Source organism: Pleurodeles waltl, chromosome 12, assembly GCF_031143425.1.
Source record: "Pleurodeles waltl isolate 20211129_DDA chromosome 12, aPleWal1.hap1.20221129, whole genome shotgun sequence".
Taxonomy (NCBI): domain Eukaryota; kingdom Metazoa; phylum Chordata; class Amphibia; order Caudata; family Salamandridae; genus Pleurodeles; species Pleurodeles waltl.
Genome location: NC_090451.1, coordinates 160,547,505 through 160,574,035, shown reverse-complemented (window position 1 = coordinate 160,574,035; position 26,531 = coordinate 160,547,505). Strand labels below are relative to the sequence as shown.

The window sequence follows — 26,531 nt, the reverse complement described above, 5'->3', positions numbered from 1 at the left end:
ACACTATGAAAGTGGTTGGTATTTTTAAAATGAAGACATCTTCTGGCAAAGCTGGCAATCAATAGTATATTTAAGCGAGATACCAAGAGTTGTTCTACGTCTTCAAAAACTATCGTATAGAAGTTGGACAGCATTTAAGGTTAAACAGATCTTGAGACAACATGCGAGTTTAGTACAGGCGTGAGAAAGGAAAATATTGGCAAGGAAGAGATGGTGATAAAGTAATATGAAAGAGCGATATAAGGAGGAAGAAAGTGTAGGATGGTGGCAGTAAGAAGCCATGAGCTGGCGTGAACATCAGCCAGCATTTGTTTTCGGCATGGTTGGCATTCAGCTGTGCCAGCAGATTGCTCAAAAGGAAAACCACACTGGATCCCTTCACGTGCTCTTCACAAAGTAAGCCTCCTTACAATCATATGCTGCCAAGATTCCAGATTTAAAATATTACATGAGCTGTGGTAGTTAAGATTGAATCCTTTTTCAATTGCTCTAAACAAGATTCGTAAGGCATATTCTGCATTGTGCAGCAACACAAAATTTAAAACATCAAAGGGCATATTTAATAGAAGTGGCAGAGTTTGGCCGCTGCGCCAAAATTGACAGCGATGTACTGCATCACTTCTAAAATGCAAGGATGAGCCATAATTAAAAGAATACTGCTCATCCCTGTGTTTCTCCTTGCGCTGGCACAAAATTTGGTGCCGAGCACCAATGCAGCCACCCTTGCGCCTTGTTGAAATAATGGTGCGTTGCAGCAGAGATTGATTTTGTGCAGGGAGGGACACCTACCTCCACAAAACAATCTTTATTGGTGATTTACTCCTTTTATGTGTGCTGCAGACTGCAGCACGAATCGAAAGAGCAAAAAACAAATAAAATATAAGCATTTGTCCTCTTTGCGGCATGCTAATGCCACCCTTGGGATGGTGCTAGATTTTGGCGCTGCCTCAGGTTTATGAAATCTTGTAAACCTGAGGCAGCCTCAAAATGCAAACACCCGCAATAACACCCATTGCACGCCCCTTACACACAAAATTATGCGCGTTAAGGGGCCGTATTTACAAGGCGGTGTTAAGCCACAAGAAGTGGCTTCACGCCGCCTTGTAAATGCGCGCTGTGCTCACAGCCACCAGAGCGTCACAAAAAGTGACAGGCCAGTGGCGCTAGGGGCTTGTAAATATGGCCCCCAAGTTTTCTCTAAATGTAAGTAACTTGTTTTTCAACAAGCATTTTAGAGACCTAGCAGGAGAGCACTTCAGTTCATAAGATATAGAAGCAGATCAATGATAACGGTTATGCAACTTGCCCTGGTTCTTCATGATTAGGCAATAGCAAATAAAGGCAGCTTGAGGGTGATATTTTAGCACGATTACCAAACAAAAGAAAAAGCACAACCATGGGACTGGCCCTTTAGCCCAGATATGTCACATTTTGCCTCCCATAGGGTGAATTATCATCAGATTGCTCTTCAGGGGTGGGTGGATGCCTTTGGTCATGCACCTGGTACTTAACTCTGCAACATATGGACTTAATTTCTTCCTTACAACTCTACAGTTCTGGAAATGGAAAGGCAATTCGGAGCTCAACATTTCCACACACTACTTCAGAGATTTCTCTTTTGTTTCATTGGCAATACCATACATGCCTGCATGATTCATAAACAATTTCATTGATGTAGAAAATTAAAAATATTCTACAGGTGTAAAGCATAGAAAGCATCACTGAGAGTCAATGGACAGACTGTTTGATGGGGCTGCCTTCGTAAAGAACCCTGCTTGTAGCAGCTATGCCCGTGCAACACAGAGTATCTCAAGAAAAGTAAATGCTAAGTAGAAGAGTAAATATCACTTAAACGAGCAAACACATTTCCCCTATCCCTGCAATAATACTTGCATGAACTCTTGCGATTTGATACTGACTGAGCTCAAGTCCTTTCAGCGTCCAATCTTAGTAATAATGTACTCCCAGTTTTGTTTCTAATTAAGGAAATTATAGGACTGTTTAGTTTTTGACTACCCCTCCCTTTAGATATTTTACGCAAATGCTGAAGTTACTCGTTTTGTAGGTGACAACCTCCATCTTCCGCAGATGGACAGTTTGCTGAGAACTCTGGTGTCCCTTCTGCAGATCGATAAAGTGTCATTCCTTGACCTTGAGTGGGGTTACAGGACTGCAGTGCAAACCTATATAACACACAGGACTATCATGAACAGATCCGCTGGCTCAATGCAGAGCTGAGCACCTTTAAACTGTAAAAAAATAAAAACGCCTGTGTGTTTTTGCATTTGCTCTGTCTGCAGTACATACATAAAGAGCGACGACTGCCTCTGTTTTCAGCCTTTGCTGTCTGCAGCGCATGTGCTATGTCATCTTTAGAGCGACATATCACAAAACTTTATTGCATAACCTACTGTGTTTTGTAAAGAGCATAACCTGGACTAAAATAGGGAATGTTGAATTTACAGTGTCCTATTCACAACAGTAAGTGAGACACTCAGTTACTCAACATTTGGCCATTGATTTAACTCATTAGAAGAGCAGCTGGTTGGCTTCAGCAAACCAGATCCCTTCGATACTTCATGTAGACTAAACCTATAAGTGATGTTGCTGGAAGGCTGCCAATACTAAATCTAATCCCACACCAAGTCATTTGCTAATTTACACTCACCTAAATTCATCAACCAAAGATTAATGGAAGATGCCCTCTCAATCAAAGCATCTTTATTTATGCATGTGCTCGGCTTTGTTTTAGCAGATGAAAAATGCTTGTGGGCTCCAGTTTCCCATCTGCATGCTCGTGGAAGGCATATAAAATGCAATGAAGGAGCCCTCCGGTTATATACATTGATGAAGAAATACAAATTCTGCAATCGAAGAACCTGCCCAATCAGTCGATTTTGATTAGAAAAGTTAAGGCTCCTATTTCCCAAGTCTCAGAAATAGTTGAAATTTAGTAAGTGTTTTTCGAAGTCTAATCAAATATTTCCCAAAATCGGGGCACAAATTTCTAGCCAAAAAAGCAACATCTACTCATAAAAAGTAAAGCTTTCCTAAAGTGAAAGGTCAGATTTTAATGAAAAAAGCAAAAAAAAAAAAATGGGAATGAAGGGTACAAATTCTAGTGTTGACAAGGATTACTAAAGGTGTGCAAGAGAAAATTGTTTTTGCTTCACACCTAGAGTTAAAATGTGAAAAACCTATAAACTTTGGGCTTAATTTACAAACGAAATTTTGTCTGTAAACATACATTTGTGACTGAATTCACCTTCTATATGTCTTGCAGAAATCCACAAAGTGATTCATGATAGGGGTAAATGCATTTTCGAATGCAGGTTTCTCTGTCACAAGTGCATAGAAACTACACTCAAATCCCATTCAAAGGATGAAAGGGGGTGTTCAAATGTAGGGTTTGTATTGGAAGTTTTTGGAAGTCCCATAAACAGATATTTGTGAAAAAATTACAAACTTCCCGAGAGTCCTTTCCTTCTTAGAGATGTTCAGATATTTTCTTCTGCCAAGGGCTGGCCTAACTCCAATTCTAGGGTGGAAAAGGAAACTGATCATCCAACTTTTGGTAGGGGTGTAGATTAATGACTTTGTATATGGGAGAAAGTAATTTCCCTGCAGATTTATTTATTTTTAAATGTGTATTTAGTAGGCCTGGGCAGAGTTAGAGGAGTTCTGCCCAAAAAACTCCACCACGCCGAGTTCCACAAGTGGCGGAGTGCATTAGGTTCAGGTTGATTTTTAGCGTCAGGTGTTTGTACTGCGCTAAAAAAAAAAAAAAAAAGCATGAATGGCTCCCTGCACAATGCAAGAGGGTGCTGCTGCTTTTCTGCCACACGACTAGATTTTCTACTCGAGCACCAGCTTCCTCAATGTGAACGGAAGGTTTCTTAAAGCGAGCGGTCTCAACCATCTGTGAGCGCCCGCAGTGAGACATCTCGCCGGGAGGTGATCTTGAGTAAGATTTTCCTTGCTCACACTCGCCAACTCAAAGTTGCCCAGCGTGAGCAAGGAAAAAACTCTTATATGTGGAGTTTTTCAGAACTCCGCACTCCAAGTAGAGTGCAGTGTGCAAAAAACTCTGCAAACTCCGTGAGTGGAGCAGAGTTCACCGCACACCCCTAGTATTTAGAAAGGCCCCCGCCCGCAGACTTCTCGCTTATGGAGTACTATGCACAGGGGAATTAGACCCCTTGGGAAGAGGTACCTGACATTCCCAGTATACAGGGGCATAGCTTGATAAGTAACTTTGGGGTTGTGTGAGCTTCAGATTTTCCAACAATAACATTGCTATATTAATGTTAAAATTCATTATACAGTATGACATGGCAGGGCAAAGGAAGACAAATGCAGATGATAGTGGTACTAAGTGACAGAAAATACACAAAATGTGGAAAATAACCTACATTTTTGAAGACTTTCAAAGCAGAGAGGGGGAGTGTGCTTATGTAAAACTTCCATCTGAAATCTGACAGACACCTCACCGTATCAGACTGAAAGCACCAGCACCCAACTATTCATCAGAAACTAAATTTATTAGGGGGGGTCTAACACCCCTATCCCCCACCTCCGGATGCTACACCCCTGCCAGTATACCTTGAAACCTGTGCCTTGTGCAGTTTTCCAGCTGAACTGCTGGATATGATGTTGACTATTATGAAGTATTAAAACTGGTCATACACAGATATATCAGCTGTCCCTTTCCCTCGCACACACATTTTCTTCTGTATTCAGGTTAAAATTTGTTATAACACCTCCTTCCTTAAAAATTAATTCCCAATATTGAAGACTAGCAAGAAATCGCTTTTAAATTTGACTATTTCAGTGCCTCGAAATCAAATTGAACACATAGAAGTGTCTTTCTTTTAGGAAGTACAAAAATGATTTGCCTTCATTCTCAATCTCACGAAGATGTAAAGAGTTACTGGGTGAAGGGCTACCAAACTGTTTAAATATTAGTCAAGAAAAGTTTAAATGCAGACTGGACAGCCATCTGTCATAGGATAGCATAAAAAGGCAACTAAATCTGGGAATTTCACTAAATTTTCTTTATTGTAAAGTAAGACTAAACTATGGCATCACCTTTGAATAAGGAATAGCAAAGCCAAAGGGGATGCTTTAGTGTGCTAATGTATGCAAACAAAGCCATGTAATATATGCATTGACCATGTTGTAGTTAAGCAATGTTCCTCTTTTCATGCCTATTGTGTCTATGCTCTATTATAGCCTTATAGCCTTATAGCCCACTGTAGCAGGCTATATTGGACATTAAAGGCCTGCTGCCTTGTTAAAGGCCCTAGCAGAAGGTGAGGGCCTTTAACAAGGGAGCTGGAATTTACTGCCAGTATAGCCCAGCTATTGAGGGCTATAAAGCTATCAGAATATTTTGCCACTAGAGGGCAGAATGTTGCAATACATAAAACAAAGGCCTCATGGAGCCCAAGGGGACTGAACAACATTGGAATGTTGGAGCTCTGGGCTTTTACCGGCCATTAGAAGGCCGGAGCACTCCATTAATTTCAAGGGAGCGCCCAACATTTCAAGGTTCTAATTTGTTTTCTACCATTGCCCATTTGTTCTAGATTCAGTGGTCATCATTAAAATCACATGGAAAAGGGTTTGCTCTTGAGATTTCATTTCAGCAATATGCAGCTGTGGAACTGCACGCAGTTCTATAAGAAAATGTAGAAGTAAAGTCTTGAATATGGTGTAAATGTCTGGATGACCATAACCTCATATATGCTTACTGACATAGTGAGGTGTAAAATCAATTTGGTGCAACATCTGCATGCGTGTGGAAAAGGTTTAGGAGTTCAACACATTTATAGGCAATCTTTCAATTAGGCGTAAAAACACTCGGTGCAAAGAGGGTCGGCTTGTGGCATCATATGTATAAGTAATAAAGTTTGTGAAACAAACATTAGGTGAAAAATATCCTAAATCACTTGCTTTATCATTTGGGTAATAAGATATTTCTGTAGTTCATATTGTGACATACAACCGCTGTAAATAATAGTGGTTGCTATTTAGCCATTTAATGGCAGCCAAATTATCTTCCTCAGAAAGCTTAAACGCTTTGTTGGACCGGTTTGTTTAACCACATACTAGCAGCAAAGACAACTTGCCGAGTCATCTGATCGAATGCTTGTTATTAGGCGTAGGACATGTCTGAACTGTTCAATCAAAATGTCCCATAGATAGTCAAGTGAGAGTAATTTACCTATTGGTGTTCTTTTCATGTAATGGCAACCCCAAACTAAAGATGATGTAATGAAAACTCAAAGATGTAGCCTAAGGGTTTGAGTAGGTAGAATCAGTACTTCATGTCATTATCTGCTGCTGAGATGGGAATTAATACTTTTAATCATGTCAAACGTTGAGCTTTTGATCCAAGCCTTGTGTGGTGGGTCACCACCGTCCAACCAGAAACAATAATCTTGAATTATGTTGAGTCCCTGGGGATTCTAATCACAAGAAAGAGAAACAATGCATTATTGCAGAAAATATAATCGTTTTTTAAGGCGCTCCTAAACGGATTTGATAGCAGCACTTGGAAACGGGCATCACTAACCTTTCCATTTAATCCATTCGCTGCTTTTGAAATACGTCAAGTATTCTATTTATTGCTAAAATAGCCCAAAGAAGGCCTCTTTGAGCAGAATAACAAGGCAGCTGACTCTGCGTTCTTTGAAGTACGCAAGAGGTCATGAAACGCACGGATTGAGTTGTTCTGCATTTAAGAAAGCACACCATCCATCAACCAACAAAAGGGTCAGCCATTAATTAGGCTGCAAATGAAATCTTTCCACCAGGGTCAGCACACCCTTCATTGTGACATTTAAATCACTGCCACTGTAGTTTCTATGTTGATATGCACCAAATATCACAAAAACCTTTTAGTTAATTGCCTTCATTTTTCACACGTGCTTTTTGATTTATAGTCAATTAAAACTTGCCACAAAAAGCCACAAGTCGTGTATGTTTAGCATAAACGTGATTAAAGAATCTCGACTGCACTTCCAAACCTGATGTGACAAATTATGAGCTTGGCGTCTCCATGGCCTGATGAACTGGTGTCATGACTGGCAATCAGCCAGAAGAGATTCATTAAAGGGAAGCACTCGAGGAAAAAACCAAGAGGCCAGAGGCACTGTAATAGACACCTTAAACACGGTCATTAGAAGGGGGCTTCATCAGCTCTGGATCAGGAAGTTGGTGATCTTGGTCAGCTGCAGAAAGACTGCTCATTGAGCAGGTCAGAGATCACACCACATGCTCATTACTTCTGACGTAACACACTTTTCTTTAATGAATAAAGCGTGACATGAAAGCCATTATCTGAGCAAGTCAAAGCATATACAAATGTTAAGATGTGATTGCCGGGTAGGAAGTTCTGCTTTTCATGCTCCTGTGAAAACGAGGTGTTTATTTTGTTAGGTCGAGGACGCAAGCGCTCTGAGTGTTGTAATCTATCTGTGGGCTTTTAACCACATCCACCGCAAGCTCATCATCATCACTCATTCATTCATGGGCTTGCCTCTAATAAAAAGAAAAGAAAAAAAACTTTGTCATTGGGAAGTGCTTTACGTTTGTCCCTCCTTGACTGCGAGCAAACATTTTTCTTTTTGTCTCTCTACTTTGTGCTCATGCCCATGGCGGCCATGCACATTCAATAGGCTTGCTTATGTTAACTGTTTTACTTTTCATTTTCAATTTATATGGCAAGAAAAGTCCAGCTAGGAATTTACAACGCTAATAGCTCTAGCTCGAGCAAACGCAATACCCATTGCATTGTAAAAGCTTGTTCTTTACTCTTGTCTTTTGGAATTACATCTTTAGTCAGTAGTTAGTTCAATACATTGTGTCAATCTCCAGTGTTACCAAATACGTACTTCACCAACCTAAGCTGGTTTTACGACCTAAAAAAAAAATACATAATGATTATTTTAAATGCGTTGAACGTTTTAAGTGAATATCAAACTTATTCCAATTACGGCATGCGGCAACGTCTATCTTCCATCAGATGCCGATATATGGCAATTAATTAGCTTCGGTAATTGCAGTGCTTTAAATGGGCAGGTGCTGTCCTATACGGAGTACCTGCACTTCTTTAATCTCAAAAAGGAGAGGTAGCTGCATTTTTCAGCTATGCTGCAATACATTTAATGGAAGAGTACCAGCACTTCTCAAGAGCAAACAGGTACTCAAATTAGAGTGTACCAGCACTTCTGTATTTCCTTTTAAAGCACTGGGTAATAGAAAAAAATGCCGGTGACAGCACTAAGAAAAAGCAAGACTAAAATAGAACACACAATATGAAATGATAAGTTATTGTAAAAAAAAAAAAAAAGATGCATGTACTGGCAGTGTGGGGTTGTGCTCCATGCACAGGTGCATGCAAACCAATTCATGCTTGCATGTAAGCCTATTGCAATGGTGCATTCAGTGAGGATGTGCACAATATTTGATGTTAGGCTGGTCCTTGAAAGTTGATGCCCATGGCCATTAACTGCATTGCAAATATTTTGTTTTTGAAGTTATTACTTCTTTAAGCTATTTTTTTGCAATTTTATTTCCTTCGGTATTAGAACATCAACAAGAATTTGGCATAAGGGCTACTTCAAGATACATTTAAGCATAGGCCAGGCACCCAGGCTTCGTGCAAGAGAAACTTGGATTGTCTTTGTAAAAGGTAAAGACTGAATGGGTGTCCACTTCCACTTAGTGGGTGGAGCCCAAAGACTGCCTGAATGTCATCAGTAATGAGGGGTGGCAAATGTTCTGCACCTAATGTTGCCCCTTTAAATGTACAGACCTTTGGACTACACACAGTCACTCGTTTTGGAGAAGGGGGCTTAAGACTTTCATTTGTAACAGCAGGACAGAGTTCCTGTAATGCAAAAGCAGAGATTTGTTTGCACACGGCTCACACTTAATCAGTAAGGTCACACGTCATTCCCATTGCAACTTGACACCCCATTAAATATAGGAATCATGATATGGCCTGGCAGTGTTTTGCTGGCGGACGCTGCTGCTGGCAACAGCGCTGTTTCTCGTCTCCTGCCGCAGGACCCCCTGCAAGCAGGTAAGTCGGGTTGTCTGACAGGAGATGGGGGTAAGGGGGTGTTTGCATGTGTGGGGGTGTGTGTGACTGTATGCGTGCATGCGGGTGTTAGGTGTGTGTAATACGTGTGTGCAAGAATGAGTGTGAGTATGCGTGCATGTTGTGTGATTGTGTGTCCTAGAATGTATGTTAGTGAGTGTTGCTGTGTGTTTGTATGAATGTATGCATGCATAGGTGAATGAGGGTATGGTTGTATGTATGTTTGTATGTGTGTGTATTTAGGGAGGGGGGTTGGGAGGGGGAGGGGTGAGGCGGAGACCCCAATCAGTGCCAATTTGTGCTGCTCCATCAGACTGAGATTTAGTTTTTTGTCTTTTTTGCAGGGCATGCAACTGCAGCTGTCCTGGGCACTGTTCTGACGCATTCCTGCGGCACATATGGGAATGCTTGCATCATGTCCTGTTGTCAGTGCCAGTGGTATACTCTGCTGTGGTGTGAATAGTGTAGTGGCACCTAGTGGGGCTAATTCAGTACCATAGGTCTAAATGAGATGGGTGCAGGACAGGCTATCACTGTCAAGGTGTGAGAGGGTGGTACAAACTTGGAGAGCATTCCTGAACTCCGTCCACCTTTTACATTTTAGTCACCATTGATTGTTACGAGGGGCTAGGGAGAAGTCCATCATGGATTCCTCCCAAACCCCTCATAACATCCAACCAGTAGTTGGTAGAACCTCAACAGAACCACAAATCAGCAGTGTGTCTTGCTTATTGGACTGTGCCCCACTTGAAGGGTCACCCAGTCTTGCAGAGTGCTCACATCCTGTCCTGTAGGCCTACTGATGCATGGTATGTCTGCCTTAAAGCTAAACACAGCAGCAGCCAGGGGTGGCTCCTCCACTTGAGTGAGGAGCATTGCCCCCTCCCCCCCAGCAGCAGGAGCTGCAAATCTGAAAAAATAAGAGGAAAATAAACAATGTTTATTATCCTTTTAATTCTAAAGGGGCAGGGCCATGGGGAGACGAGCAGTGAGGAGAGTACACAGAGCACTCCCCTCAGTGCGCATGTATGTTTGGCCGGCCGCCTCGGACCCTCCAAACACACATGCGCACAAGGGCTCTCTCCAACCCGGCACAGTGTTGCCGAGTTGGAGAGAGCCTGCACAGGCTTCCAGTCTGTGCTGGAATGCCCAGCCGGGGTGCTCAAGACAATCATACTTCTGCTCTGAGCAGTGCGGCAGTGGCGACGTTCAGGTAAGTTGTATAGTTTTTCATTTTATTTCCCCGTCACTTTTTCAAGTTGCCAGCCACAACTGGCAGCAGACCGCAATGTGAGCGAAGGGCAAGTTACACTTAAACAACCCTCAGTCCGGTCTACTGAGACTCAACTGGGCACAAGTGGCTATTCCAACAGGCACTGCAGGCTCTTTCATCAGTTCTGGTGTAGTGCCACTGCGAGAATGCCTGGCTGGTCTGACCATAGCATTGCATCCTCTTCACATTTCTTCATTCAGGTCAGTGTTTAGAGAGGTGAAGTCTTGTTAATTTTAAACAGCTGTATTTTACACTTTGAGACACACACACAAGGCTCTAACACAGCATGATTAAACTATACTGGACTTCCAGACACCAATTAACTTTATCTAATGAAGACTGTTAGAAGCAGATGGCTCTCAATGCAAAAGCAGAAATAAAGTCATCTGATGAATATTACAAGTTAGCACATTTCAACTTCAGAAAAATAAAGTAAATTTGTGCCTGTGTGAAAGCTGATGTGTAACATGTCTGACAGATCCTAAAATGAATTCACAAATCTGAATACACATTTTCGTATCAACCAGTGCATTTTTTGTGGTCGCGACATTCCTTGTCCACTAAAAGCAGTTTGGGAATGTTAGCTGCACACTCATGCAAAATCAATTACGTCATTTATGCCCTACCACTTTATAACACTTCACCGGCTATGGCCTTTCTGCAGGGTCACCCCCAAACGTTTTGCCTTCCTCATTCTCTTTTTCTGAACTCATTTTTGCTGGCTTTAGAACTCTGCGCACTTTACCACTGCAAATCAGTGCTAAAGTGCATATGCTCTCTCCTTAAAACATGGTGACATTGGGTCATACCAAAATGGCTTATTTAATTTACTTGTAAGTCCCTAGTCAAGTGCTCTACATGTGCCCAGGGCCTGTAAATTAAATGCTACTAGTGGGCTGCAGCACTAGTTGTGCCACCCACTTAAGTAGCTTCTTAACCTTGTCTCAGGCCTGTCATTGAAAGGCATGTGTGTGCAGTTTCACTGCCAATTCGACTTGACGTTTAAAAGTACTTGCCAAGCCTAAAACTTCCCTTTTTCTACACATAAGACACCCCTAAGGAATGTCCTAGGTAACCCATAGGGCAGGGTGCTGTGTAGGCAAAAGGCAGGACATGTACCTGTGTAGTTTACATCTCCTAGTAGTGTAAAACTCCTAAATACGTTTTTACACTGCTGTGAGGCCTGCTTCCTTCATAGGCTAACATTGGGGCTGCCCTCATACATTATTTGAGTGGTAGCTGCTGATCTGAAAGGAGTAGGAAGGTCATTTTTTGTATGGCCGGAATGGTGATATAAAATCCTGCTGACTGGTGAAGTTGGATTTTATATTACTATTTTAGAAATGCCACTTTTAGAAAGTGAGCATTTCTCTACACTTAAATCCTTCTGTGCCTTTCAATCCACGTCTGGCTAGGTTTAGTTGACAGCTCCCCTGTGCATTCACGCAGACACACCTCAAACACAGGATACTAAGCCTCATTTTCATACATCTGCATTTTGAATGGGTCTTCTTGGGCTGGGAGGGAGGAGGGCTTGACACTTGCATGTCAAAAGACAGGGACCTGCCCTCACACAAAGGACTACAGCACCCCCTACTGACAGACAGGATGGAACTGAAAGGGGACCTTGTGCACTTCTTAGCCACTCTTTGAAGACTCCCCCACTTCAAATGCACATTTGGGTATCTAAGCAGGGTCTTTGACCCTACCAACTTAGACACTTCTTAGGGTCGACACTCTACCTCACAGACAATTCCTGGAGAAGAGAACCTGAACCAGAACCTGCATCCTGCCAAGAAGAGCTGCCTGGCTGCTAAAAGTACTCACCTGTCTGCTTTCTGTGAAGGACTGCTACCTTGCTATTGCCCTGCTGACTTGCTGCTCTCTGGCTGTGGTGAAGAAATGCTCTCCAATGGCTTGGATGGAGCTTGCCTCCTGTTCCCTGAAGTCTCAGGACCAAAAAGACTTCATCTCTACAAGAAGGACTCCTTGTGCCGAGAAATTTGACGCACAGCCTGCCAGAAATGATGCACAGCCTGCACCATGGTGAATCTTTCACCACATGCCACCCCAGAACAATGCAGACAGACTTCACAATGAGAAGAGTGATGCAGCTAAAGCGTAGCGACCGGATATTAGACGCATGGCCTCACCGGATCGACACACAGCCAAGCCGGAACGACGCAGCCCGACTTCCAGAGAGGAATCAAGGCACCACCTGTCGTGCGGTAGAAATTTAGACGCAATGCCCACGGATCGATGCAGCTCCTGTGACTTCGTCCTGCCAGGTCTGGAAATCCACGCATCATCCCCGGGGCAACTGAAAACCCTGTAACCTGAAGAGGATCCCTGACAGAGTGCCGAAAACCGACGGACAGCCACCCCTGCGTGAAAATGAAACAACGCATTGCTTTGTGTGCCGCGAGAAATCGATGCACACCCCTTTGTTTCCACGCATCTCCTCCTCTGTGGTTCTCTGCAGAGATTTTTCACACGAACCAGGTACTTAGTGCTAGAAAGAGACTTTGTTTGCTTTTAAAAGACTTAAGACACTTTATCTCACTTTTCAGTGATATCTCAACATATACTTATTGCATTTTAATCGTTTTGACCTGCGTCTTATCAGATAAATATTATATATTTTTCTAAACTGTGTGTGTTGTATTTTGTGGTGCTATATGGTGTTATTGTTTGATTTATTGCACAAATACTTTACACATTGCCTTCTAGGTTAAGCCTGACTGCTCAGTGCCAAGCTACCAGAGGGTGGACACAGGATAATTTGAATTGTGTGTGACTTACCCTGAGGGTCCTTGCTTGGACAGGGGGTAACCTGACTGCCAAGGAATTTTCCCTTTTTGCAGGGTCATCATCCCCAGACTTTTTGCCTCCTTCCTCCTATTTTTTCTTACCTGTTTCCGTTGGCTTTTGAACTCTGAGCACTTTACCACTGCTAACCAGTGGTTAAGTGCATATGCTCTCTGTGTACATTGTATGGTTGATTGGTTTATCCGTGATTGGCATATTTGATTTAGTAGTAAGTCCCTAGTAAAGTGCACTAGCGGGTGCCCAGGGCCTGTAAATCAAATGCTACTAGTGGGCCTGCAGCACTGGTTGTGCCACCCACATGAGTAGCTCTGTAATAATGTCTCAGACCTGCCACTGCAGTGTCTGTGTGTGCAGTTTTAAACTGTAAATTCAACTTGGCAAGTGAACCCACTTGCCAGGCCTAAACCTTCTCTTTTCTTACATGTAAGGCACCCCTAAGGTGGGCCCTAGGTAGCCCCAAGGGCAGGGTGCAGTGTATGGTTAAGGTAGGACATATAGTAATGTGTTTTATATGTCCTGACAGTGAAATACTGCTAAATTTGTTTTTCACTGTTGCAAGGCCTGTCCCTCTCATAGGTTACAATGGGGGCTACCTTTAAATATGTTTAAAATGTAGATTCCATTTAAAGCAGATAGATATGTGGAGTTTGGGGTCTCTCAGATCACAATTTAAAAATACATATTTTAGTAAAGTTGATTCTGAGATTGTGTGTTTGAAAATACCACTTTTAGAAAGTGAGCATTTTCTTGCTTAAACCAATTCTGTGACTCTTCCTGTTTGTGGATTCCCTGTCTGGGTCAGTTTGACAGTTGGGCTGGTTGCACCTCTATCTAGACAGTGACACAAAGGGAGCTGGGGTGTAGTCTGGATTTTCTGATGAGCCATCTGTGCTAGGAGGGAGGCGAGAAGTGGTCACTCACACCTGAAAGGGCTATGCCTGCCCTCACACAATGCAGTCTCCAACCCCCTGGTGTGTGTCTGGGGCCTGGCCTAGGCAAGGCAGGATTTCACAAACAAGAGAGGCTTTTCTTTGAAGTAGGCCTACTTCAAAGGGCAAAATAGGTATAAGAAGGGCACCCAAAACCACAGACTTTAGAACACTTCTGGAAACCAAGAGGTACCTCTGCCTAGAGAAGAGCTGAAGAGGAGTGCTGCCCTGCCTGAGACTGTGCTTTGTGGAGCCATCCTGCAGTTGCGGCTTCTGCCTGTGCTAGACGACAAAGACTGGACTTTGTGTTGCCTTCCTTCTGGTGAAAAACTCTCCCAATGCTTGATTTAGAGCTTGTCTCCTGTTTGAAGTCTGAGGGACAGCAAAGACTTTTCTCTGCCAGCACCTGGAGCCTCTGCTGAGACTCCTACTCTGCCAAGTGGTGCCCATCCAGTTCCTGGGACCCTGAAAGGAGAAGCTGGCAGCCCAAGAGTGAGAAATCCATGCACCAACTGCTGTGTGGGGAAAAGGTCTATGTAACTCTGATCTGCAGCTGAAAAATCGATTTGCGGCCTGCTTTGCGGCTGAAAATTGATGCTCACCTGTACTCCGACTGGGAGATAGACACCCGCGACTAGTGACACGACACGCAGCATCGCTGATGGAGACCGGTGAGATCACAACCCGCGCTACGTGGTTTTCAGATCATTGTGCGGCTAAATTTCTGATGCAAACACTGCTGGGCGTGCAAAAACGACTCAAGGCCTGCCCGGACCAGAGAGTGCTGACCGAATCGATGCATCACTCTCCTGCTGAGAGAAGAACATGCGCACGCTGGCCCAACTAAAGGAGAAACGACGCAACGTCTTGCTCGTGAGTGAAATCGATGCATCGCAAGCCCTTTTTGAGGAACCCAAGGTACATTTTCACTCTATCAGCGTTAGTGTTGTGTTTAAAATTACATGAAGACTCTTTTTGATTTTTAATTGATGACTTGGGGATTTTTGTTGTTTTGGTCTTGTTTTGTTTAGATAAATATTTTCTATTTTTCCAAACCTGTGTTGTGTCATTTTGTAGTGTTTTCATTAAGTTACTGTGTGTTGGTACAAATACTTTACACCTAGCACTCTGAAGTTAAGCCTACTGCTTGTGCCAAGCTACCAACAGGGTGAGCGGGGGTTAACAGAGGGTGATTCTACCTTACCCTGACTAGAGTGAGGGTCCTTGCTTGGACAGGGGGCAACCTGACTGCCAACCAAAGACCCCATTTCTAACATATATATATTGTTGGACTTTTTTGCTTATGCAGGGTCATCCCCAATCTTTTTGCCTCCTGCCTCCTATTTTTCTGACCTGTTGCTGTTGGCTTTTGAACTCTGAGCACTTCACCACTGCTAACCAGTGCTAAAGTGCATATGCTCTGTGTAAATTGTATTGTTGATTGGTTTATCCATGACTGGCATATTTGATTTACTAGTAAGTCCCTAGTAAAGTACACTGGAGGTGCCAGGGCCGGTAAATCAAATGCTACTAGTGGGCCTGTAGCACTGGTTGTGCCATCCACATGAGTAGCTCTGTAATCATGTCTCAGACCTGCCACTGCAGTGTCTGTGTGTGCAGTTTTAACTGTAAATTCAACTTGGCAACTGTACCCACTTGCCAGGCCCAAACCTTCCCTTTTCTTACATATAAGGCACCCCTAAGGTAAGCCCTAGGTAGCCCCAAAGGCAGGGTGCAGTGTATGGTTAAGGTAGGACAAATAGTAATGTGTATTATATGTCCTGACAGTGAAATATTGCTGAATTCGTTTTTCACTGTTGAAAGGCCTGTCCCTCTCATAGGTTAACATGGGGGCTACCTTTAAAACGGATTAAAGTGTAGATTCCCTTTGGGAGCGGATGGACATGTGGAGTTTGGGGTCTCTGAGCTCACAATTTAAAAATACATCTTTTAGTTAAGTTGATTTTAAGATTGTGTGTTTGAAAATGCCACTTTTAGAAAGTGAGCATTTTCTTGCTTATACCATTTCTGTGACTCTGCCTGTTTGTGGATTCCCTGTCTGGGTCAGTTTGACAGTTGGGCTGGTTGCACCTCACACTAGACAGTGACACAAAGGGAGCTGGGGTGTAGTCTGCATTTTCTGATGAGCCATCTGTGCTAGGAGGGAGGGGAGGAGTGGTCACAAACCTGAAAGGGCTTTGCCTGTCCGCACACAATGCAGTCTCCGACCCCCTGGTGAGTGTCTGGGGCCTGGCCTGGGCAAGGCAGGATTTCACATTCAAAAGAGACTTTACTTTGAAGTAGGCCAACTTCAAAGGGGAAATTAGGTATAAGAAGGGCACCTAAAACCACAGACTTTAGATCACTTCTGGACATCAAGAGGAACCTCTGCCTGGAGAAGAACTGAGAAGAAGTGCTGCCCTGCCTGTGACTGTGCTTTGTGGAGCTATCCTGCAGTTGCTGCTTCTGCCAGAGTAAAAGGGCAAAGACTGGACTTTGTGTGTCTTCCATCTTGTGAAGAAATCTCCAAGGGCTTGATTTAGAGCTTGCCTCCTGTTGTTTGAAGTCTCAGGGACAGCAAAGACTTCTCTCTGCCAGCACCTGGAGTCTCTGGAGAGACTCCTGCTCTGACAAGTGGTGCCCTATCCAGTCCCTGGGCCCATGAAAGGAAAGCTGGTGGAAATAGACTTCTGATAACTTCGGACCGACGCCGCTGCTGAATCCGGTGATGCCGCATGCAACAGACTCCGTGATCTTCGCTGGAACGCGACGACCTTCGCAGGCCCGACGCCGCTGAAGTCCACGACTCTGTGGAAGTCGCTGCACCACATCGTGACCGATGCCGTTAGAAGTGCACGGATTCAACGTTTCGCACAGATGCCGTGATCCCCGACTTCGCGCATCAACTTGTTTTCACTCTTCACCATAGGTACTGTACTGGGGGTCTACGCGACTCCGTGTCCGCCGCCGCTGGTGTCGGCTTGTTGGGAACGACTCCGTCACGATGCCGTGTTAACACCTCATTGAAGCATTTTGTGTTTCTAAGCGCTATTTTTTTGTTAAATCTTTAAAAATTCATAATTTGACTTGTGTATGTCCGATTTTTGTCTTATTTTGTTTAGATAAATATTTCCTATTTTTCTAAACTGGTGTTGTCTCATTTTGTAGTGTTTTCATTAAGTTACTGTGTGTGTTGGTACAAATACTTTACACCTAGCACTCTGAAGTTAAGCTTAGTGCTCTGCCAAGCTACCAAGGGGGTAAGCAGGGGTTAGCTGAGGGTGATTCTCTTTTACCCTGACTAGAGTGAGGGTCCTTGCTTGAACAGGAGGTAACCTGACTGTCAACCAAAGACCTCATTTCTTATATATATATGTCCTTAAACTAATTTTCAATTATGTGTAGACCGATTTCAATGTTTAAAAAGCAGTGACGAAAACAAATGTCCAAACTTTCAGAACCTGCAGCAGAAAACACAAATTGTCAGTTCTTGTTCCCCCATATCCCAAAGTCTCCAGAAACATCTAGCTCCAGACCACGGGTTAAAAATAGAAAAATTAGTTTTTCTACAATCCTTTCAGGAAGACCACTAAAGGTCACGTTCCTACTGCACCATCGGGATTTCCTCAGGATGCTTCCACTCATCCTTTGCCCTATTCACAAAGGTAAATTCTGTCAAACATATGCTTGCAGCACAACCCAATTTACCTTTTTACACCTATCAGGACCCCATAAAGGGGTTTCTTACTGTCTCAGTGAATTTACAGCTCTTGATTTCTGTCACGAACATAGAGATATCTGCAGAAGTAAAAATAAAATGACATTCCAAACATGTTTTGCCTTTCAAATATTTCAATATCCATAACAATTTGTGAGCCTTCATAAACTTCTATCCAATTCTTATTACCCGGGAAATGGACACATTTATTCCAGCCAGTGACCTCAGGAGATATCACCTGATATTTCCACTAGTACATGTGTAAATCTGTTTCTGGTTCCCCACGTTTTTGTGATCTCCCTTTCATTTCGCAATGCAGCCTATATGCTAATAAGCCGTGTCACAAGTTGTCAATTCACAAGGTGTCTCAAAAGAGGCTGCCTAATAAATTTTAATGAGTCATGTGAAAATGTGGAAAATCTTGGAAGGGTTGGAAATACAGACATGATGGCCCTCAACCTACAGAAGGCCACTATCTCCATTTGTTTTCCTAACCGGGAAGCAGAATGAGTAAATCAAAAGGACAGATGCTCTTTAAATGAAAACAAAAAATGTTTCCCACATGCAAACACATTGAGGGAGTAGATGATAGCCATGTTGTCCAATGCCTGCTCCCTCCAAGACCACCCGAAGCTGACGCCTCTTAGAGAGATCAGCATCTGATTGATGATTTCCGACCATAGTTGTGTCACAAATCATCGATATGTTGCATCACAGCCTACCAACAGAAGGTGAATGTCCCTTTCATGCCTGCTCCTATTTGCGATTTGCAATGGCTTGTAAAAGCTGTTACATGTCAGAAAATGTTTTGAGTTATAAAAGTGTTTTGAGACACTATGCAGTTGCATCCCACGTCTGTTAGAATCACAGGCTTGGTAACTGCAAAACACCTTTCTACAGGAGGCCTGCTATTAAGCATTTAATTTCCTATTTTCAAGAGGATACCTCAGAACTAGAGTTTGTTTTCTTCCACGCTCAAACTGCAGATTGCTGTGCTGGTATTTACAGGTTTGGTAAGTACATCACCAGAATCAGGCTAATACTTGGGGTCAAGCATATTTGAGTCTAAGTTAGTGATACCCATTAGCTGAATGTAATTGTTGATACAAAAATCCTAATTCTGTGACCATGGTGCCTGAGTTCATAATGCTTATGAAGCATGTTTCAAGGAGGGAGAAATGGACCAAGGAGCGAGAAACTGCGGAGATCTGATAGATTTGAAATGTGCAAGGAATAGGAAGTTGAGGACTCTGTTGAAAACACGTGCCATGGCCAAAATGTCAATTCTGAATTGTGGAAAAAACTTTCTGACATTAATAACTACAAAACTGTCAGAGGCTTCTCTATTACTAGCAGCAAGAGATAGCCGACAGACAGCATTTTGCATAGCACCAGGTTATCCATTGCTCACTGTGCCACTGTAACCAACCTACACCTGCCTGAACAGGCGTAGTAGCATGAAACCTGTCTTAGGCTGTTTGTGTTCCAGTTCAGAGAGGACCTGGGTTGGTAGATCAAGCTGGACTGCTCCTTTTGGAGCAGGACCAATGCTGATTTGCATACAACTGTATCTAATTTGCAAGTGGCTATGCTGAATTCAGATATTCCATCCATCACATCTTTGTATTCTTCCTAGGCACAGATGCTTATCACTAGGTCTGTACTCATGTATTTTGTAGTTTACGGCAACAGTTTGTGCCAAATATGAGATTCTTTAAATGCATTCACTGTTTCCCACTGCAGAACACAGTCAGTCCGTCAAACTCATTCTTCTGATGTAAGGCCGGATACCTGTTCACATTGCTACAAATCACATGGCTGAGGCGGACTTTCTTCTGTCAGCACTTTCAGAAGCAGTTCCTCTAACAGGGACTGCAGTGGTGACTTAACTCGCAACTTTCTATTTGTTGGGTGAGTGGTATAATAGGTCTGTTCATCAGGCACCAATCTAATCAGATCTTGGCCAAGAAACCATATGTGGCAAGTGGTCAATCTAAGCAGTTGCATCCTCTCCAGGCGACGCGGTCACAAGAGGTTTTCACATCACTGATTCACAAATACTCACGATGACGGTTATGAAAATTACTCCGGAGATGGACAGTAGTCCTATGATCATAATGAGGGTATGCTTTGTACACCCCTTCAAGCTGAGCAATAGGTTCTGGACTTCACATTACCAGGGATGGTCCTAGGCCTATGTACACAAGCTAGAACACTGATTCCAGGGTCATAAACAAAGGTATGGGTACCAGTTACCCATACAGTTGAACACTCAACACAGGCAAAACACCAGTTTACTACCATGCAGGGGACACTTACATTTGAACAAGGGGTAAAAGAGAGAATTTCTCTATTTTCTCATTTAAATTAATTTCCAATGGAGGAAGGCTGATATAGTTTTTATTCCTGGCCTCGCATCACTTTCTGCAGCAAGGCCCCATCAGTTTGCGTTACCCTACTGAAGAAGCCCAGATCTAGTTTAAATATAAACTACACACAGGGAGTAAATACTGATATGCCATAAAGGCATTTTCTAAAAGGATATAAGTGAATACTGTAAGGAATCACCTCTAATGAAAAATTGTGCTACAAGCAATTATGAATCCTCATAACAGAAGAAGAGGCAAGTGAGACTGAACTGAAAAATGCTTACGTAAGTAGCCCAAAGAAAATAGTAGTAGTGACAGGTTTAGTCAGGTTAGAATAAAAGCATCACTGTGAGTGAAAAGGACAATTAGTAAAAGCAAATGAAGAGAGCTGCATTGTCTTGATTAGCTGAAACACTAATGATATGAGAAACACTCAGAAGATGCTCAATTACGGGGTAAAGGTAACTAGGAGGACTCGGATGGAAATGCCTCTGAAGAGCTCTGCATCACCGTATGGGAAATTACCTCTTTTAGACACTGAAAGAGCATAGTGAGCAATTGTACAATGCTCAATTACTACTGTAAAGAGGTCCTCTGAAGGATTTGGAGGGAATAAAATAAAGAAGTCGTAAGAATAATGAGATCAAACACACGTTTGTGGGGCCCCTAAGATGAAAAATCCAAGATGACCTCCTGCACTCCTGGGATGGAGGCCTGACAGAATACCGGACCCAAACTGATGAGGTGACAAGTCAACATGGCTCACTCTTTGAAGGAGAGGTAGACGTGGATCTCTCAACCTGGACTGGGGAATGTCATCCTGTTGAGCTTGTGGACCACAAGGCCTGCTGGGATAACAAGGTGTGCTGGGGCAGCATCCATCAGTGGGCAAGGGAGGGGAGGATCACACAAACCCAGGGCCCCTATCCCGGAAACACTTGTGGACCTGGCCATGCAGTGCACCCATCCTCAAAGGGGTAATGGGCACCTTGTGCAGGCTGCCCCCAGCAGCTGGCTGCTGAATCAACAACATTTGAGAACCACTGCTTGAGGACAGAAGAAAAGGCCTGGTGTGAAACTTGAAGGGCCTGGCCATATCTACTTATCAAACCTATCTCTTGTCTAATGGAGGACCAAAGGGTTGTGGGGACTGTTGGAAATCTGAACAATCACCCTGAACAGAGATCTAAAAAATCTGAACTACCAAAAATGGTGACAAGCATAAAATGGCCTCAGCAAGCCAAAAGCCATAATAAGTGCATCCATTTGAGAAGCCCTAATGAGTAAAAAATGTAAACAGTTTAAAAACAAAAAAAGATGGTTGGTTTGTTATGGCCCATGACAAGTGAAATATGTATAGCTGGTGTTGATGAAGGTGGAGCATGTGAAAGAGAGCACAAATGGTTTCGTAGGTTGAGGCCACACATAGCAATCAGAATTTCTTTTTTTTTTTTAAAGTATCCACCATAGAGGATAGTATTCTCAAATTGGAAGGGCAGTAGTGCAAATAATTTGTATGTTCTCAAGGCTATGCCCAAAACTGCATTGTGCCTTTCTCCTGTTGCCGGCATGATTTGTTAAGATAATTAAAATGGAGGAAATAAACTTGTGAACTCTATCACCATGTGGATCCAGTGTAAAGTTGCTTGGGAAGAGGATGTACTTAATAGACTTTGCAAAGTGTGTTATTCAGGCATGGTAATTTGTATGGGTTAGTGGCAACACTGGTTGCAACGAAAAAGCAATGAACTTTCTTGAACCAATATTACTCTCAATACAGCCTTTATTTTTCATCAGTCTGATTCATCGAGACTCTGTGATTAAAGTTATCATCCTGGCTTTCTCTGGTCAGGCCCAATTATTTTTCTACATAGGTTACCACTGTATTCACACCCTTTTCAATTCAACATTCTATCTTATGTGGTGGTCCCATGATTCCACAAAATTATCAGAGGGGACCAGTCCTAATCAGAAATTCATCCAATACTAAGTAATCAGGGTAGGATGACCTTATAAGCTAAGAAGACATCTAAAGACCTATCTGTTCATCTGAAAGACCCTTCATTCAGCATCATAATACAGCTCCTTTCTTGTCATTAGAGTGAAAAGGCTACACCAGTGGCAAGTCACTATGCAGTGTAATGCTACATATCATATCCTAACACCACCTACTTTTAGTAGGGTACATCATACCATGACATGAATAGACAAGGGCTTCAGCATGCAGGTTTATGGTTCTACTAACTGCTTTGTTTATCATGTGAATTTGCCTGAAATAGAGAAGTATTAAAACATCACTGTAAACTACGAGACTATCAAACTGATATTAGTGAATAAAGTACAATAGATAAATCAGATGTCATGTGACAGAATGACAAGTAGTAGTAAAATGATAAAATCTGAAAACATTTGCTTCTCGTGCTGATATGTTCACACGAGGATAACTTAATGTATTCTTATTCATTTTATTTTTCAACCAAAAACCAATGGCAATCTTCTGAAATTCCTCTTAAATTTTTGCAACCAAAACACAATTGCAGTCTGTTGATATCTTAAGAAATCCCTCTTAAATTCCTTTTAAATTTGTGTCTGTGCTTATATAGTGGACCACAATAATGATGAATTGATAAAAATCACAAGGATGTTTCCAGTTAAGTCAGGTTTGCACTGGAGGTCTCCAAATTCCCAAGTCACAAATCCAGCCACTATATCACAATTTCTTCTTCCAATCTAAAGAAGAATTGGTGCTATCAGTGCTCGCCTTTTACAATTTACACATTCAATACGGAAAACGTTACTTTGTAAGGCAAAGCCCCAGGTTAAACTTCCATGTGGTTAGGTAGAATCATGTACATGGGGGTTTGCAGCATTGAGATTTGTATTATGGATTTAGTACTGTTGACAAATCTACTATTTTTCATTATAATTGAGAACTGCACATGCTTTGAAATATCTTTCTTGTTCTATTCAAGGATGCTGAACAAGTATTTGTGAGATGTAAAATGGCTTGTTAAATCTGAAGTCACATTTCCATGGGATAACACTCGCACATGTACCTAAAAATGGTTCACTACAGTTAAATTTTTTCCACAAAATTATGAAAACATTTTTGGGAAATATGAAAGGAATATCCTTGACTGGTGTTGGGGTTTGCACCACTTTACACATCAGTTAAGGAAACTCAAATATTTAAGGATAGTCCTAACAGACAATACAGGTATATGCAGCAGATAGTTCCTACCGTTTAGAATTAGCTGCTCCTTTGTAAATTCAGGAGGTTGTTCAATGTAATAGATCTTTTGTCTGAATCCTGGGATGCATTCTAAATCTTCTGCAAGGGCAACCAGCAGCACCTGAAGGAAAAAAAAGGAGTCCTATTAGCACAAACATTGTAATGAAACAAGTAGAAGTACTTGTACAATATAAAGGCTGCTGCAGGTCACCCTAGTGCGTAAGTTGTCATGCAGAACTGCCAACCTTGTAATATATCCACTGTGTACTGCTATGGGTCAAGAGTAGAAAGTCCCTTAGAGTAGACCGGGTCCTGGACACAGGAGTATAGTTTTTGAAGCATTTGCACTGGCCAGCCAAACCTACCCTTGTCAACAGCAGAAACACATTCAAATACCAGCTAATGTTGTTTCACACTGGTATAACCTTGTTATCCTCTCACACTCAAAAGGGGTATGTGCATAGGGCCTAAAATGTGGACAAATCACTTATCTCTGTAAAAATCCTTTGCAGAGCTTGATAATATTAATATCTTCTATCCACTGATTGTCTTACCTATTGCCACCCAAATCATTAAAAGCTGCGTTTATAACCAACTGAAACAGTTAGTCAATAGCAATCTTCTGGACACTATCTGGTCTCAGAACATAGCACATCAGTGGAATGGCTGTTATGCAAATCATTGATAATGCATTCTGCATCTAAGATAGTAGTGCATTCTGTTAGTTTATACAACCTGAACTATCAACGACTTTCCAGTCATTCCCGATATACCTAATTTAGAAAGCACTAAATGTTTGAAGGCACAGTACTGGACTGAGTAAAATCCTACCTTGCCAATCGGACACAGCTAACAAAAACAGTTCTTTCTCAGACCTGGTTCCTGTACTGTAAGGTATCCCCCATTGACCTTTTCAACCTCTCAGTCTTTACCCTCTAGTTTAAACTGATGGATAGCATCAAAGAGCCTGGCATATGCCAATGACATTTCTGCTGGAAGGATTCTAAACCCCTTGTTAAATACTTATTGACTTTTATACTAAATAATGTACACACTTGGATAACCACTCATCAGCTCATATTCAGTACCACCAAAAGTGAGTTCCCACTTAACTCATTGTAATCTTTCTCGACCTCTGTACAAAACGGACTGTACCATTATCTTGGACTGCAGTCCAGAACATTATAAATCATTTGGATTCATATCTTTACAAATACATCACTAACCCTCAGCTCAGACTAATCGGTGGAACCAGACTTTTACCAGAACAGCAACTCAAAAAAGTAGTGTATTCCTTGATTCTCTCCAGGTTAGACCACAGAAATTACGTCCTCTTTGATATTCCAAAAATTCACCTTGCCTTTGTAAACCGAACACTTCAGTCTGCAGCCTGTCTTATTTCATGGATATGTCTATTTGATGACAGTAGTCCTATGCTGTACACCTTACCTCCCTATTAAGGGTAGATCTACCTACGAACTGGCAGGTTTAGTGCACAAACTACTACGTTCTGGTCACTTCCTTTACCTGGCTGAGAGGTTGAAAAGTGATGAGCTTTGACAGTTCTTGCCAGTTCTGACACCCTCTTACTTGAAGCCCCTACCTTCAATAGAAAAGCAAACTTTGAATCAGTTTTTTTCATGCTGTGCTCCCAAAACCTAGAAGTATATTCATTCTTTTGTCCACACTAATACTTCAATACCTTACCTCAAAAAAGGGCTCATGCAATTACTCAGTTTACTACATCCTTCCCTCTTCCCGCTATTCCCTTGCTCTCGTCTTCAAAGCTGGAGCTTGCCATTAACATGCAGAGGGTGGCGGTCGCTACTGCACTGAACACCCACTTTTCCTTTTGTGTTTCTTTATGTGTCGTACATGACTTATGCAACAGGGCTATTCCCTCTTCTAGAGATAACAACAACAACAGGGCCAATGTGTATTATTATAATGTTATCATCATCCAGCGGTAGTGGCGGTAGGTGTAAGAATACTAATCTTCATACCACTATTATACCTTGCAATATGTGACTATAGATTAGTCATGGTCCATATTCCAGTGACTTTTCTAATGCACGTTGCTGAATAACCATCCTTGGAAACATACGTACATCTCTAAACACAAATAGTTGAAACCTTCCCTTAATTAATATTGTAGAGTCAAGGTTATTTTCAAAGTGACCCACCCTTTTTAGGTCGGTGCAAATTATTCCCCTGTGTTTGCATAAGCGGCATATTTTGTGGACATTTTTCCCCACACACATTCTGTGAAATGTCAGAAATTATGCAAGTGTGAAATTTCGCTCATTTTTTAGCTCTAGAGGACGGGATTGAGCTGAAATGCGTTTTGGGAGCCAGGCTCAAGCTGCAAATATGTAACATTCATTTTGGCCATAAACATGCCCCTGTAGTGGTACTGCCAGAGCTGATTCAACACAAGGTATACCCTTTTAATCATTTTTCACATGCGAAACCCCAAAGTGCGTTTCATATAGTTCTACCAGATTTTTTTCATACGTTTCAGAATAGTTTGCGTACTATTTTCTTGAAGGGGGTCGTCTGTTGCGGGATTATCCAGTTACATGAAACCCGATTTCAATGATTTATGAAACCTAAATGCAAAATAGGACTCCGTGCAATGTGAAAAACAATATCTGGTAATTTCAAAAGAAGCAATGCATTTCTAATGTTAGTCCGTGCTGTTTGTTATGCGAGATAAGGCTTTACATTTATATGAGAATACGATAAATGAAAACTATTCCTTTTCTTGATTATTCCAAAGTTCATAGGTCTCTAACAGTGAGAGCTACTTCAACATATATACCAATACTGGAAAGATAGCAAGAACAGCATTGTCCCGTGGATAACAGGAACTAACTGCTTAAAACACAAGTCATGTGATACCAGCATGTTATTTTTAGTCTACACCATATTTAGTTGGAAAGAAAAAAGAAAATATCAAGACCAACCTTTCTAATATGTTGCAGGTTTGAGGTCAGATGAGTTTCGTGGTAGGAAAGTAAATTAGCGGCATATGGGTGGTCATTATGACCCTGGCAGTCTTCCGACCTCCGG

At 42.2% G+C, this 26,531-nt stretch overlaps 1 protein-coding gene across 2 annotated transcripts in view; it reads right to left on the bottom strand.

Annotated features, from left to right (window-relative positions):
- Nucleotides 1-26,531, bottom strand: part of CDH13 (cadherin 13) — a 2,224,354-nt gene that overhangs the window by 1,867,017 nt on the left and 330,806 nt on the right. For both annotated transcript variants that reach the window (XM_069215815.1, XM_069215816.1), the window contains exon 2: nucleotides 23,469-23,580. In XM_069215815.1, coding sequence (XP_069071916.1) covers nucleotides 23,469-23,580 — 112 coding nt within the window. The remainder of the gene's footprint in view (nucleotides 1-23,468; nucleotides 23,581-26,531) is intronic.